This window comes from Hibiscus syriacus, unplaced genomic scaffold, assembly GCF_006381635.1.
Source record: "Hibiscus syriacus cultivar Baekdansim isolate YM2019G1 unplaced genomic scaffold, ASM638163v2 tig00110258_pilon, whole genome shotgun sequence".
In the NCBI taxonomy this organism is placed as follows: Eukaryota; Viridiplantae; Streptophyta; class Magnoliopsida; order Malvales; family Malvaceae; genus Hibiscus; species Hibiscus syriacus.
The window spans coordinates 1,187,786-1,204,599 of record NW_024062649.1 but is presented as its reverse complement, the minus strand read 5'-3'; the positions used below and the strand labels follow the sequence as shown (position 1 = coordinate 1,204,599).

General features: G+C 37.4%; 1 protein-coding gene across 1 annotated transcript; it reads left to right on the top strand.

The window, feature by feature from the left end:
- The first annotated feature begins 602 nt into the window (after positions 1–602).
- On the top strand, positions 603–6,895 carry LOC120115192 (receptor-like protein Cf-9 homolog). Its single transcript, XM_039135958.1, has 6 exons — positions 603–1,169; positions 1,303–1,521; positions 3,104–3,394; positions 3,467–3,538; positions 3,620–4,729; positions 6,879–6,895. Exons 1-6 carry the CDS (start codon positions 1,082–1,084, stop codon positions 6,893–6,895), a joined length of 1,797 nt encoding a protein of 598 aa, XP_038991889.1. The 5' UTR covers positions 603–1,081.
- The last annotated feature ends 9,919 nt before the right edge of the window (positions 6,896–16,814 follow it).

Here is a 16,814-nt window from a genome sequence, read left to right as displayed (position 1 = left end):
TCAGAGGATCATTTGTGTGCTTTACCCTAAAAAAGTTTGTATATATTTTCCTGAGCTTGTTGATCAGTATAAGAGATTGAGAAGCATCCATGGACGGCAAGTACATTTTTGAATAAAAGTCTTTTCGGTCAACTCTGTTGTAAAAGTCTTCTAAGCCTTTGTTTCCATTCACTAATTTCCTCAAAATTCACTGTAACTATGATAAGGCAATCAATCCTTTTCAACATTGACTTTTGCATTGTTATACTAAAAATGACTTAGTTTCCACGACAATGACTTAATAAGAGACTCTTTTTTCTACGGTATGCAAAGACTGTTTTTAACATTCACAATCACATTCACATGCTTTTGAATAATTTGCAAAACAAAATATAAATTAAAAGGGTAGGTTACATACGACAGGAAGTAGAAAAGAATCATTCAATCGAGAAATATGGGTCCAACATGAAGTTATGTCTTGCATTTTGTGCCCTGTATTGTGGTTGGTGTCTGATAATTGTCCGTATTTCTTATTTAAATTATGACTCAAGGCGTGCCCTGCCTAATTCCATATTATTTAAAGACATTGAACTGACCATAGAAGACTAAACTCAGCTGTTTCTCTCTTCATGATCACACCCAACCTTATGGCAAAATCTCCCTTCCTCCCTCCTCTTATGTTTCTTCTGCTGTTTGTAACCTTTACTGCTACTTTATCTTCCAACATCACCACTGATGCATCCGCCCTTTTAGCCTTAAAGTTTCACATAACTCATGATCCTCACAACTTCATAGCAACCAATTGGTCCACTTCTATCTCTGTTTGTAATTGGATTGGTGTCAGTTGTGGATCCAGACACCACAGAGTCACTGCTCTGAATTTATCATTTATGGATCTCACAGGCACCATCCCATCTCAACTGGGAAATTTATCTTTCCTTACCTCCCTCAACATTCGTAGCAATAGTTTCCATGGCTCTTTACCTGTTGAGTTAAGCAATTTGCATCGGCTGAAATTTTTTCACTTTGGTAACAACAGCTTCAGTGGAGAAACCCGTCATGGTTTGGCTACTTTGCTCAACTTCAAGGCTTGTGGTTGTACATGAACAATTTCACTGGTGTTATCCCATCTACTCTGGGTAATTTGTCAAAGCTAGAAAAGTTGAACTTGTTCGAAAACAATCTTAAAGGTCAGATTCCTATAACGATTGAAAATCTTTTAAATTTGATATGCTTATATTTGCAAGATAATTTGATTCGGCGTTACATATATTTCTTGTTAGTAAATTAAAATCGATTTTACAACCAACAATCTCATTGCAGGCCATATACCATCAGGAATATTTGACAATCTTTCTAAGTTACAAGTACTCGATTTAGATGGGAATCAAATAAGCGGTAGAATTTCAAAGAACTTGTTCAAGTGCAAAGAGTTGACATTCTTATCATTGTATAGCAACTCTTTGGAGGGAAGTATTCCTATAGAAATCGGAAATTTGACTAAGCTCCAGGTTTTGTATCTTGATCACAACAAACTCCAAGGTAAACAATTTCTCAACTTTATCTCATTTTCTTTTTTATTTTTTGACTTTTATGAACAATTGTTTAAGTATTGAAGCATTACTTACATATTACACTGTCAATCTTGTGGTTCGAATCTTCGATGGGTGAATTCTTACTCTTAATTAGACTAAATAACATGTTTTAAATCAGTGGCGGATCCATAAATTTAAGAATGAGAGTCCAGAAATATTAACTTTTTTCATTTTTCTCCTTAAAATATTAAGCTATTGGCCCTATGTGGACTTAGTGCATCCGCCACTGTTTTAAACAATAAAGTGATTAATAATTTTAATCTCTTAATGTGATAATGCTTTTAGCTCTGAAGAATATAAATGAATTTTAATGAATCTATTTGTATGTTTCAGGTGAAATTCCAGCTGTTATCGGAAATCTTATTTTTATTGAGGAGATTAGCCTTTCTTCAAACAACTTTAAAGGTATTGTACAATTCTTTATTTTGCTCAACAGAAAGAAGTTTTAATCATTAATAATGAAAAGCAAACCTGCCAATAAAGAATTCAATAAGGAAATGGTTTCCCATTACAAATCTTTGGTTCCATTAACAGCACCTTTAGATCTTATTTTTCTTCCTACACTTAATGTAGTGTTAGGGTTCAGGGTTCATGTTGATTTGTTGGTTAAGGGGTTAATCGGCGTTCTGGGTGGCTACATTTATTCTTCGAATAGTTGTTTGGCTGGTTTCAAAGTCTGTACTGCTAGTATTGGTTTGGTCTGTGTTTCGTTTATGTGATTTCCATCTCTCGACACTTTCACAGTGCACTCTTTTTCCTCCATTTAGGATTAGAGAGGTTTTTTAACGAGGTTCATGTTAGTATATTATTTTGTACGTATCCCTTCAAATACAATACAAAACACCCCTTCTAAAAAATATAATAATACTTTTGGTTACGAAAAAACAAACTCGTTGCGCATCGAATACTTTTAACTATTAGGACATGATACAGATTTAATTATATGTTACAGGTGAAATTCCATCGATTATCGGAAATATGACTTCTCTTACAGTCATAGATCTTTCGTATAACAACTTCTCAGGTGAGATTCCATCGGTTATCAGAAATCTTGTTTTTGTTGAGAAGATTAGCCTTTCTTCAAACGTAAAAGGTATTATACAATTCTTTCTTTTGCTCAACGGAAAGAAGTTTTAATAAGAAAATGGTTTCCCATTACAAATCTTTTGTTCCATTAACAGCTCCTTTAGAGGTTATTTTTATACTTACATTCAATATAGTAATACTTTTGGCTATGAGAAAAGAAAATTAGTTGCACATTGGATACTTCTAACTATTGGGACGTGATGCAAATTTATTTATATGTTTCAGGTGAAATTCCATCGGCTATTGGAAATCTGACTTCTCTTGCGTACATAGATTTTTCGAATAACTTCTTCTCAGGTAAAGTTGTGCTTAAATCGAATACTTAGGACTATTTGGAACTCTCACAAATAGTAAAAGAAATGAATTGATGCAAATCTTCAACATTTATTGCATGTGGGAATTTCATCATAGTTTAAGGCCTAAGTTGACCTTATCTATTGCAGGTTCTATTCCATACTCAATCTTCAACATTTCCTCTTTGCAACGAATTGTATTGTCAAACAACAGTCTCTTTGGTTCTCTCTCTTCCAATATGTTTGATTACATTCCTCGATTACTTTATCTTGATTTGAGTGGATGTCACCTTTATGGAAGAATTCCGATGAGTTTGTTCAAGTACAAAGAATTAAGAACATTGTATTTGGCTGATAATCATTTAGAGGGGATTGTGCCAATAGAAATCTCAAATTTAACTTCGCTCAAGTATTTCGGCATCGAAGGAAATAATTTATCAGGTAAGCTACACTTCAACACATAACATAATTATACTACCATATTATTTCGATAAATTTATTGATATATTTCAGGTGAAATTCCCTCAACTGTCGGAAACGTGACTTCTCTTGAGCAACTTGTTCTTTCTGATAACAATTTTACAGGTATAATATTATTTTTTCTTCTTTTTGTTGCTACTTTGTTTCAAGCAACTAATTCTAACTTAATTTTAAATTTTCTCCAAGGGAAAATTCCTTCCTCAATATGCAATTTGAGTTCCCTTACGGCTCTCTTTTTATTCAAGAATAGTTTGTATGGAACAATTCCGGAGTGTATTGGAAACTTAAGTTACTCTCTTACACAAATTGAGCTACAGTGGAATAATTTTCATGGTAAAATACCAAAAAATTTTGCTGACAACTGCAAGCTACAAGCGTTACGGATAGACAACAACCAAGTAGAAGGGTCGCTACCACGATCTTTGAGTAATTGTAAAGATTTGAAGCTTCTCGATGTTGGAAACAACTATTTAAATGGCACTTTCCCAGACTGGTTAGGAAATTTGGAACAGCTACAGATTCTTATCTTGAGATCGAACAGATTCTATGGTCAAGTGGATTGCTCAGGAGTTGCAGTTTCCTTCACTCGTTTGCATGTCATTGACCTTTCTAATAATAACTTAAGTGGCTTCTTACCGATGATTTTTTTTGAAAATCTGCATGCCATTAGAGAAGGGTATGAAAAGAAGGTTAAAGCAGAATACATGGCATATCCATCAGTTGATGGACTGGTGTATTATGCGCAAGATATATCTTTTGCAACAAAAGGGTTTGAAACAGAGTTCGAGAAACTGTTAACAATTTGGATGGCGATAGACTTCTCCAACAACCAATTCATGGGAGAAATTCCTAAAACAATTGGTGAGCTTCATTCACTAATTGTTCTAAACCTCTCTCATAATTGTCTAACAGGTCATATCCCATCATCATTTGGTCATTTGTCAGAACTTGAATCATTAGATCTCTCATCAAACAAGATCCATGGAAGAATTCCAGCAGAGTTGATAAATCTTGGGTTCTTAGCAGTCTTGAACCTTTCCCGGAATAATCTCGAGGGACCCATTCCTCATGGCAAACAGTTTGATACTTTCACTAATAATTCGTACATAGGAAACTTGGGTTTATGCGGGCTGCCATTATCAAAAAGCTGTGATGACGATGAGGGAACTCCCACCGAATTTGGTAGAGGTGATAATGATGATGATGGAGTGAATTGGAAATTTTCAATATTGATGGGGTATGGATGTGGGGTGGTGCTGGGACTCAGTACGGGATACATTGTATTCTCAACTGGAAGTGTCGAAACGATTTTTTCCTTAAAAGGTGAAAAACGGTGAGATTTTAAAAACCACATTAATTTTTAATTATCTCTTTTTAATTTAAAAACAAATGCGATTTAAAAGACCTCTCGTTTCGAAAATTTTTAGATTTCCTTTACAATCGAAAAAATACAATTCAAAGAGTCGCCACCAATCTTTGATTAGGGTGTGATTGGGAACCCAAAAATGATGTCATTTTAAATAAAAATTAATTTTAATTAAAACAACAAATTGAGGTCTGCGTTACCAAAATCCGAGTTCGGGAGTCGGTTACGTGTAGGGAAGAATTAGCACCCCCACAACGCCCCAAATCGGTACCTAGTCGATTAATTAACGTCTTTGCAATGAACTTTACAAATTCGAATTTATTTTAATTTTTGATCCCATAAATAAAAATGTAATTAAAACTTCAAAACACTCAAACAATTAAATTAAATTACCAAGTCATTTTAGAAAGATAAAGAATGTTCGATTATTTACAAATATTGAGACCAGATCTTAAAGATATAACCTTTTCTCTCGATATTTTAAATAACAAACATTTCTTTTTCTCTCGTTCCCAATTTTAGGTGACGAATCAATTTTTTTTTGTTTCACTTTCGGGATACACTTTTAATCTAAAATCATTAAAAGCGGACCTCAAATCAGTTATGACTGCCCACTTCAACAATCTTAAATTAAAAGGATATTGCCCTTAGTTAAATTATGTAATAATGTCCAGTTATGCACATGAGGATATCATGCATATTATGCAAAATAATGTCATGCAAAAACTAATTAAAATATGACATGCACTCAAATAAACTTCTAAATCTATATAAAAAAAAATCATATGTATTTACGACATTAACATACATTAGAATAAGACAATATATACAATAAAACATGCTATTAATAACTCGATTTCACATTCAAAATTACCATGAAGGACCATAATAAAATAAAATTAAACTAAGCATGCGAAGTAGGAATAAACAACTAATTTAAAAACAAATCTAAGAGTGGACTATGTTAAAATAAATTTAAATTTAAAGAATTAATTAAAAAAAAATCTAAATTATGACTAAATTAAATCTATGGACGAAAATAAAAATATTAACATAATTACATACCAACGTAAAATACAAGATATTAACTTGATAATAATGGGGTCAAAATAGAAACTTTTTAAAGTAATGAGCCAGAATCACAATCATTGCAAAATTCAATTAAACACACAATGGACTAAAATGAAAAGCTCATAATATGAAGACCAAATTAGAATGTGCAAAAGATTTGTTCAAGGACCAAAATGAAAGACACATGAAATATAAAGAAACAAATAGAAGCCTGAAAGAAAATTTAATCTGGGGACCAAATTGCATCAACCCGAGAACTCTAATGACTTGTATCATAGATATACCATGCAAACCGGCCACCCAAAACGCTGCCGTTTTGGCAGTGTTATACCTAAGTAAAAATCAAACCCTAACCTCATTTCTCCTTCCCTAGCTTCAGTCGCTTCTTTCTCACTCTCAATGTCTCTTCCTTCATCTTCTCAAACAGAGAGTTATACAACTCTCTATGCCGACCACTGTAAAACAGGGACCCTCTCTCCCGTTTCAAGACCCATCGACTGAAGCTTGGCCATCAATCTCCAATGGCCTTTTCACTCTAAACCTATGCTAACTCCTACAGAAAACACCTAAGCTAACCCTCACAACCATGATTCTCTGTTCCTCTTCCCTCTCACTTTTTTTCACCCAAGGCCCTTACTTTCAACAGCGATTGGACCCCATACAACAATAAGATGGAGTCGTTGAGATTCTATCGACGTTCGCACTACCCAGGTAAATCAACCCCAAATCCTTTTCTTTATCTCTGGTTTTGTGTTTATATGGAAATTACTAAAACGAAGGAAGAAAAATGAAACTGCAAATGATAAATGGAGAGAAAAAAACCTTTGCAAGAATTCGATTTCCTTTGCACTGCTTTCTCGGTTTCTTATACAATGGTAGAGTTGCACTTTATTTCCCTCTTTTACATTGATTTTTCTCTGTAAATTCAAATGAAAGATCGACACCGCTTCTCTCTGTTACAACGAAAAAGCCCTCTGTCTCTCTTTTTTTTGTGTTTTCTTTTGCTAGTCAATGGCTTCTCCTGATTCTCCTGCTCGAAAATGGTTCTTGATGATCCCTGAATTGTTGTTCTCCCCCTCGTTTCTGGTCGTTTTCCTCCTTTCTTTCTGTTTTTTTTTTTCTGTTGTTGTGGAATGCTTCTTAGTTTTCCCCTGTTTTTTTTTTCTGTCCCTCTTTCTTCTCTTTTTTCCCTTTTGTGTCTACGTGAACTCTCCCATTTCTGATGGTTTCCAGTAGTTAAAAAAAACTGACCTCCCCTCCACGTTTTTTTGGTTTTCAACTCCCAAAAACTACTTTCATTTGCCCATGATATAGGCCCAGACAAATTAAGCATCTACAGCTGCCCCTCTTTGCTCATTGTCGTGTAACGAGAATAGAGCAAAGATCAAAAGATGACCGAATTTGTCTGGTCTTGAGAATGTTACGTCAGGATAAATACTTGAAAAATCTTCAAATGACGAGCCTGCTCCCTATTCCTTCAGGAAGTAAGACTCGAACAATCTTCATAAACGTGCTCTCTATTCATTCAGAGAGTATAAGACTTGAACAATCTTTAATAAAACGGGTCCGCTCTCTATTCCTTCAGAGAGTATAGAACTCGAAAAATCTTCAATAAACAGGTCCGCTCCCTATTCTTTCAGGGAGTATAGGACTCAATCTTCAACGAACTAGTCCGCTCCCTATTCCTTCAGAGAGTATAGGACTCGATCTTCAACGAACTTGTCCGCTCCCTATTCATTCAGAGAGTATAGGACTCAATCTTCAACGAATTTGTCCGCTCCCTATTCATTCAGAGAGTATAAGACTCAACTTCAACGAACTTGTCCGCTCCCTATTCATTCAGAGTATAGGACTCAATTTTCAACGAACTTGTCCGCTCCCTATTCCTTCAGAGAGTATAGGACTCAATCTTCAACGAACTTGTCCGCTCCCTATTCCTTCAGAGAGTATAGGACTCAATCTTCAACGAACTTGTCCGTCCCTATTCCTTCAAGAGTATAGGACTCAATCTTCAACGAACTTGTCCGCTCCCTATTCCTTCAGAGAGTATAGGACTCATCTTCAACAAACTTGTCCGCTCCCTATTCTTTCAGAGAGTATAGGACTCAATCTTCAACAAACGAATTTGCTTCACTACTCTCGTGAAGGCTTATAGATGATTTGCTTCAAAGGTCAAACCTGAAAATCAAACATTATTCATGAATGTATATTTGAAAATATTATATTCAAAATTTAGAATAAAACTTCTGAAAATCCATCTCCATCTCAAAACTTGTCTGGAAACCATTGGATATGTGAATCTGCTTCAGCTCAGTTTTGGTATAAACATCATTCTTTTCAAAATCTCCAAACCAAACATCTTCATCCCGATGCTTCAATATCTTCAATCTTCAACTATCATTGGGAAACCTGCAAAATGCTTAAGTCATCATGCAATTATGAATGCCATGATCCTACTCATGCCTAAAATGTATGCAATTATGCAATTCAATGCGTTTTCTTCTTTGAATGAACTCTATCTCCTTTTAATCTCGATGGAACTCGGCTTCATCTTGGGCACAGAACGTTTGACCAGTTCACCCCAGTTGACAATCTCAATTCCATATCTCGGCTTAACATGACCTTGACTCCTTTCTTTCTTGAAACCCGCCAATATCCATGACCAACTTCTTGATTAATGGTAATCTCATTGGGTCATCTTTTAATGGCTGAGATTTTCTTTGAATTTGAGGATTTTAGTTTCCCATGGCCACACAAGCTTACATGTTAAAACCATCATCAGCTTCAATATACCTGCATTTCCAAAACCTTTTGCAATAATACAAAATGATCTCATGTACTTCAAGTTAAGCTATATGTTTTAACCTTTCCAAAATAAGATGTTTGCAAAAGGGAAATTATCAAGAAAAATCTCTTTATTTGTATAAAATACAGAGAATTTTAGGCAACTAAATGGCAACTTTTAACTGGAAACAGTAAAAGAACAAAAGAGTAGGCGTCTTCAAATATCAATATGCAAATGCTTTTGAACTGGCACGCCGTTAGAATATCTCGAGTGTAGCTTCTGCAGAAGGATCTCCAAAATTGTGGTGCTTAAGAGTATGAAGCTACTTCTAAACTCCCCAAATCTCTATCATTGCCCCTAAACCAGTATTGAATCTCATATGCATTCAATTTCTCTTCTGGTTTTTCATCGAGACTCATTAATCTTTAGTCTCATCCTTGATCACCAACTTTCATTGTTACTATCCATATTAGGAGCTCTTTCCACTTCCAAATTGATTCAGAAACTCCACCATGCGCGAATTCTGAATTTCAATTCAACTCAAGTCGCCCTTTGCGGGTTTCAACTTGAGACCTCCTTTGGTTCCAAGACCCCTTTTCGGGTTTTCGTCTTGAACCCTCCTTTTTTCTCTTTTTTTCATTTTTCTCTTTTTATTTTTTTCCATTTTTCTCTTCTTTTTATTTTTTTTTTCTTTTTTTTCGTTTTTTTTTCGTTTTTTCCATCATCATTTTTCTTTTTTCTTCTTTTCTCTTTTATTTCTTCTTTAAGCAAAATATCTCTTAACAGCGGAATTCACTGGATATGGTAATTCTGATCCGTCCATTTCATTAGGACTAGAGCTCCCCCAGAAAAGGCCTTCCTGACATAAGGTCCTTCCCAATTGGGCATCCATTTTCCTCTGAAATCTTTCTGAATAGGCAAATCCTTTTAAGCCCAAATCTCCCTCATGGAATTCTCGAAGGCGAACTTTCTTACCATGTGCCCGTATCATACGTTTTTGGTACATCTGACCATGATAAATAGCTTTCAATCTCTTTTCTTCAATCAAATTCAACTGGTCATACCTAGCTTGGACCCATTCTGCCTCATCAAGCTTTACCTCTGACAAAATCCGAAGTGAGGGAATTTCCACCTCAATAGGTAAGACAGCCTCCATCCCATATACCAGAAAACGGAGTTGCTCCAGTTGAAGTCCGTACTGAAGTTCGATAAGCAAACAGAGCAAAGGGCAACTTCTCATGCCAATCCTTATAGGTCTCAGTCATTTTCTCTATGAGCCTTTTGATGTTCTTATTGGCCGCCTCTACTGCCCCATTCATCTTTGGGTGATAAGTAGTGGAATTATGATGCTTTATTTTGAACTGTTTACAGACCGAGTCCATCATCTTATTATTTAAATTCAACGCATTATCGGAGATAATCCTCTCTGGTAAACCATATCTACAAATGATCTCCTTCTTCAAAAATTTGCATATTGTAGACTGGGTAACATTTGCGTAAGAAGCTGCTTCTACCCACTTGGTGAAATAATCTATGGCTACCAGAATAAAGCGATGACCATTTGAAGCTTTGGGCGAAATTTGTCCAATAACATCCATGCCCCACATTGAGAATGGCCACGGAGCTGTCATTACATGCAACGGATGAGGAGGAGTATGTATCCTATCTCCATAAATCTGACACTTATGACATTTTCGGGCATAATTGATACAGTATGTTTCCATAGTTGACCAATAATACCCAAATCTCATAATCTGCCTAGCCATAACATGCCCATTAGCATGGGTACCACATATTCCCTCATGCACTTCTTCAAGAATCAATTTGGCTTCTTTCGCGTCCACACATCTTAACAAAACCTGATCCAGGCTTTTCTTGTATAGAGTCTCACCATCAAGCACATACCCTGATGCCATTCTTCTAATGGTTCTCTTATCATTCTCAGTAGCCTGTTCTGGATAACTCTGATACCTTATATATTGCAAGATATCATAATACCAGGGGTTTCCATCTTCTTCCTCTTCGATATTAAAACAATGGGTTGGATACTCATAAGCCTTCATTTCAATGGGCATCATATTTGAATGCTCGTTCATCTTAAACGCTGCTGCCAGTGTGGCTAAGGTATCTGCCATTTGATTCTCTTCTCTGGGGAAGTAATGAAAGTTACTTCTTCAAATTCTTCAACAAGTTCCATAACCAACTTACGGTATTCTACAAGCTTGGGATCTTTTGTCTCCCATTCTCCTCTGAGCTGGTATATTACCAAAGCTGAATCTCCATACACCTTGAGCATTTTTACTTTGCGATCAACAGCAGCTCTAACCCAAGCTTCATACCGCCATTTGTTAGTACAATCAAAATTAAGCCGACTGGAAAGGATAATGTCTCCCTCTGGTGAGACCAAAATTGCCCCGATTCCATGTCCCAAGGCATTTGAGGCACCATCAAAGTTCAACTTCCAATATTTGCTAGTGGATGCCACTGCTTCTTCTACCGAAATAGCCATTAAATCTTCATCTGGGAAATCAAAGCTCAACGACTCATATTCTTCCGAAGCCCTGCTTGCAATGAATTCCGCTATAGCACTTCCTTTAATTGCCGTCTGGTTTACATACTGGATGTCAAACTCGGACAATAAGATCTGCCAACGAGCTAATCTTCCAGATAATGCCACACCATTAGATATTTCAAGGATCAAGCTTGGATATAAGCCAAGTAGTATGATACAACATATATTGCCTAAGCCTTCGGGTAGCCCATACTAAGCGCAACACAACTTTTCAATGGGTGAGTATCTTGTCTCACATTCAGTGAACTTCTTGCTGAGATAATAGATAGCCCTTTCTTTCTTTTCAGTTTGGTCACGTTGCCCCAGCACGCATCCCATTGAATTTTCATAAACTGACAAATAAAGAATCAAGGGTTTGCCTGAGATAGGTGACGCTAAGATTGGAGTGCTCGACAAATATCTTTTCACTGCTTCAAAATCTCTTTGACAATCTTCACTCCATTCCCCTGAGTTATTCTTGCGAAGAAGGCGAAATATGGGATCACACTTTTCTGTCAGCTGTGAAAAAACCGAGCTATATTAATCTTCCCAAAATCCTCTGACTTCTTTTTTGTGTTCGTGGGGTGGCCTCTTGAATGCTTTTACTTTATCTGGGTCTATTTCAATTCCTTTTCGGCTTACTACGAAACCCAACAACTTTCCAGTCACCCCAAAGTACATTTATTTGGGTTGAGTTTTAGTTGGCATCTTAGTCTTTTAAAAAGCTTTCTCAAATTCCCAATATGTTCTTCCTCTGTCTTAGCTTTGACAATCATATCATCGACATAAACTTCTATCTCTTTATGCATCATGTCATGAAATAACGTCACCATGGCCCTTTGATATGTTGCCCCGGCGTTCTTCAATCCAAACGGCATTACTTTATAACAAAACGTTCCCCACATGGTAACGAATGTCGTTTTTTCCATATATTCAGGGTTCATCTTAATTTGATTATAGCCAGAGAAACCATCCATAAAAGAGAACAAAGAATTTCCAGCAGTATTATCCACTAGCGTATCTATATGTGGCAAGGGAAAATTATCCTTTGGACTAGCTCGGTTGAGATCTCTGTAGTCAACACATTCGAACTTTCCCATCCTTCTTCGGTACTGGGACAATATTAGCCACCCATTCAGGATATTTGGCCACTTAAGAAACCCGGCATCAAATTGTTTCTTCACTTCCTCTTTAATCTTGAGCAGCATCTCGGGTCTCATTCTTCTCAGTTTTTGTTGTACCGGTTTACATTCAGGCTTTATTGGTAGTTTGTGAACAACCAACTCTGTATCTAAACCCGGCATATCTTCGTATGACCAAGCAAACACATCCTTGTATTCTTGAAGCAATTCTATCAAATCATGTCGACCTCCAACTGACAGAGTGGTACCAATCTTTACTTCTCTCTTATCCTCATCCGTCCCCAAATTCAAAATCTCAGTAGGCTCTTTATGAGGCAGAATCTGCTTATCTTCATTCTCCACCATTTTCAGCAATTCAGAAGGTAGTCCACATCCCTCATCATCATCACAATCCTCGATTTCTCCTTGACATATAGACTTCTCGAAATCAATCTCTGGGTCAGAGTCATTGGCATTCATATTATTGATACTTGAGCTCCTGAAAAAAATAATGAAAGAGAAGATATATATACATATATACATATGGGAGGATCTTTTCCCATATAAATAAATAGAAAGAAATAAATACATACATATATACAACAAAGAATGAATGAATGAAATGAATGGGAAAATGTTTGCCATTTGGAACTAACAGAATGCATCTTTTATTGAAAGCAAGAAAAAACAAACAGCTTAACCCTTTACATAAAATCCCTATTGCCCCAGGGTATGAACAACAGGAGAAAGTTCCAGTGCATTACTCTGTAACAGATTTGTAAACTACAGGCAGTTCTTCCGCGGTCCAATTGTTCAACACAAAGCCCGGCGGTGCAGGATAAATGCCCATATCTCTCATTTCCTCAAATTCATCATCAGTTATTACGTTAATGCCTAAATCCCCAAGGCATTCTCAACCATCACCTCATTCCTCGAATTCCCTTGAAACATGCCCCCCAGACATGAAAATGCTACTCAACGGCGGGAAGGTCATGGGTTCCCAGCTAAGGTCTTCACCAGCCAATCTGGCCTTTCTGATTTCTTGGCCCTTCTTAATTCCCCTCATCTTATCCCTCGAAGTTGGCTGATATCCCAAACCAAATCGGTCTTTTTTAGTAATAGGGCATATGGGATTCACCGGTCCTTGCAACTGTCGGCCTAAACCCTTTCCAACTTTTGCTCCTCTTCCAAGAGTCAATCTAAGCCCCATCTTGGTACAGTTTGACAATCGAGGCTTTGTATCTTCTTGCCTTCGGCCACAAACGTAGCATTGACAAATTCCAACGATCTGAAAGAACACTCGACGGCTTGCTCATCAACTTCAATATACGGAGCAGTAGTAAAACAGAAGCAATAATGTCCTCTTCAGCATGAATACATACCAACCTTCCATCAATCACAAATTTCAGTCTCTGGTGTAATGTGGACGGAACTGCACCGCCTGATGAATCCAAGGCCTTCCCAACAAACAATTGTATGTAGGCATAATGTCCATTACAAGAAATTCCACTTCATAAGTTGCTGGACCAATATTCAGGAACATCAATATTGCCCAACACTTCTCTTTTAGTCCCATCGAAAGCTCGAACCACACTTTGACAGGTTCTCATAAGTGTACTATCTAATGGAAGCTTCTTCAGAGTCACTAAGGGCATCACATTCAAAGCTGAACCATTATCAACCAAGACCCGGACAACACATGCCCTTTACATTTAACTGTGATGTGCAAAGCCTTCTGACTACCCATCATCCCAGAAGGGATTTCATCCTCAGAAAAATAAAAAAATTATCAGCTTGTATATGGAAACTAACCGGTCCAACTTTCAATGGGCAACTCTTTCGGAACAAAAGTCTGGTTCAAAACCTTTAACAGAGCATTCCTATGGGCCTCTGAACTCAAAAGTAATGATAAAACAGAAATACGGGCAGGCAACTTGTGTAACTGTTCCACAACACTGTATTCACTGTGTTTCAGAAACTTCAAAAATTCTACCGCTTCACTCTCGGCTACTGGTTCATTAATAACAGGCTTATCCTCTTCTATCTGTACATCCACTTTTTTCCCTTTATCAACTGCAACCTTCTTCTCAGACTCTTTAGGGATTAAGAGAATAACACCTACCGCTTCTAGTAAAGCGCCCACCTCATCTACTTCCTCATTCTCTTTTGTTACATCTCCCATCTGGCAATCATATCTCCAAGGCACTTGTTTATTATCCCGATATGGGAATGGAGACGGAGGTGTAATAACCACTTTCGGGGCTACCTTCTCAGCAACTCGATTTTTGGGAGTAATAATTAGAGGACAACTGGCATTGTATACCCCTTTAGACGGTCCTTCTGAACGCAAACTTCTTTCTGCTCCCTTCTTCAGCAATCTCTCTAAAGAACTCAATTTCTTTATTGTCCATCATGTCTTGTACCAAAGATAGGAAATCAGGACATTGCTGAATACTGTGTCCTTCATTGTTATGATACTGACACACCTCTCCACTGTTAAATTGTTCACCCATCAAACTGGGCTTCAACAATCCTACCTTGACCATCTGGCACCACACCCAACTCATAGGTGATACCACCTCACTAACATTCCTTACAATTCTCTTTCCCTTCTCTTCAGTAATCGCGTTAACTCCTGCCCCTGCATGGGTTGGCAACGGATTCTGAGCTATATTTGGCTGCTCACTGTCACCAAGTTGATGACATTCCTCGTTCTCAAAGCTTGGACAACCTTCTTAAAAGCAGTACAATTCTCAATGGAATGCCCAGGGTTCCCTGCATGGTACTCACACTGAGCACTAGCATCATACCATTTGGGAAAAGGAGGTTGCATTGGTGTCACGTGATACGGCGAAACCACATGTCGATCATACAAAATCTGAAATAATTCCTTATAAGTCATCGGGATGGGGTCAAATTGAGGCCTCTCTCTCCTCTGGCCTTGTCTATTGTCATTTTGTGTTGATGACCCTGCTCCTTGAGGACGGGAAACAGTAATGTTATTAGAATCGTACTGCCTCACATTACTGACTTCGTTTTCTTTTTTCCTCGTTGGTGGCCTCTTACTAGACTCTCCTCCCTCGAGCTTCCCACTCTTAACAGCCATTTCAATCATTTCTCCCGCCGTAACTACATCAGCAAAACTTCGATAAGGATTACCGATAAGATGCGAGAAAAAAGGAGCCTTTAAGGTGTTGACAAAAAGCATATTTGTTTCATCCTCTTCCAATGGCGGGTGGACTTGCACTGCTACATCTCTCCATCTTTGAGCATATTGTCTAAAACTCTCGTTAGACTTCTTTTCCATTCCTTGCAACATCATCCTGTTGGGCCTAACATCCTTTACATGTTTGTATTGCTCAAGAAATGACTTAGCTAAGTCTTTCCACGATTTAATATTAGCTCTACTCAGCTGGTTATACCATCGGATTGCCGAGCCAGTTAAGCTTTCCTGAAAGCAGTGTATCAACAATTGATCGTCCCCTATGTATCCGGTCATCTTCCTACAAAACATTGTGATATGTGCAGAGGGGCACCTAGTACCATCAAACTTTTCAAAGTCAGGAACTTTAAACTTTGGAGGCAAGACCAGATCGGGAACTACTCCTCCTTGCGTCAAATCCATAGACACTGGTATCTTCCTTCATGGCTCTGACCTCTCTTTCTAACTGCTTCCATTTCTCTTCCAGCAGATTGTTTTGATCTTTCTTGGCTTCTTCATCAAGGTCCGGAACTTGATGATATTGATGTTCTTCCTGATATGAACTTGATCCAGGCTGTACGTTAACAGAAGCCGACTGGATTAATGTGCACCTTCCCGACATGAACAGGGTCACTTGAACATTCTGAGATTGTTCTGGGGTTAACCCTGGATGATGAAGTGGGTCTTCAGTTACACCTTCTGGTATAGGGCTTTTCCCATGTTCTGGATTTCTTCCTTCCAACATACTCGCAAACTTGGCAAACATCTCCTTTTGGGCATTCATCATATCTTCTTGCATTTTCTTGATATTATCTTGTAACTCCGACTGAGCCTTCTCAATTTGGGCAAGTTTGTCTTCCATAACTTTCTTCCTGGTTCTGTAGATATACTTGGGATTTTCCAGTATTACTCTGTCATAGAGTCATTTTGTTATCGCTGATATTTATTAATGAATATAAAATATATGATTATGAATGAATAAAATGCGGTGCAAAAATTAAATGCATTAAAAATGCATATGCAAAATGCAGGGTGTTGATCCTGGAACGACTCCTTAGAACAACTCTTTATATTAGAACGACGTTCAATTACAAAGTTGAAACATATCACAAATAAATTTGCACCATCTCTCCTATTTCTTGTACGTGTGCTAGTAACTCTACAATCTTCTGATTTTCTTCAGCCTCTGGATCCAGTTCTTCAGTCACATCAGCAGCTTCCTCAGATAGAATGACCAAATATTGAGCTATTCCCCGCGCGTGGTTTAAGTAACAAGCAATAAAAT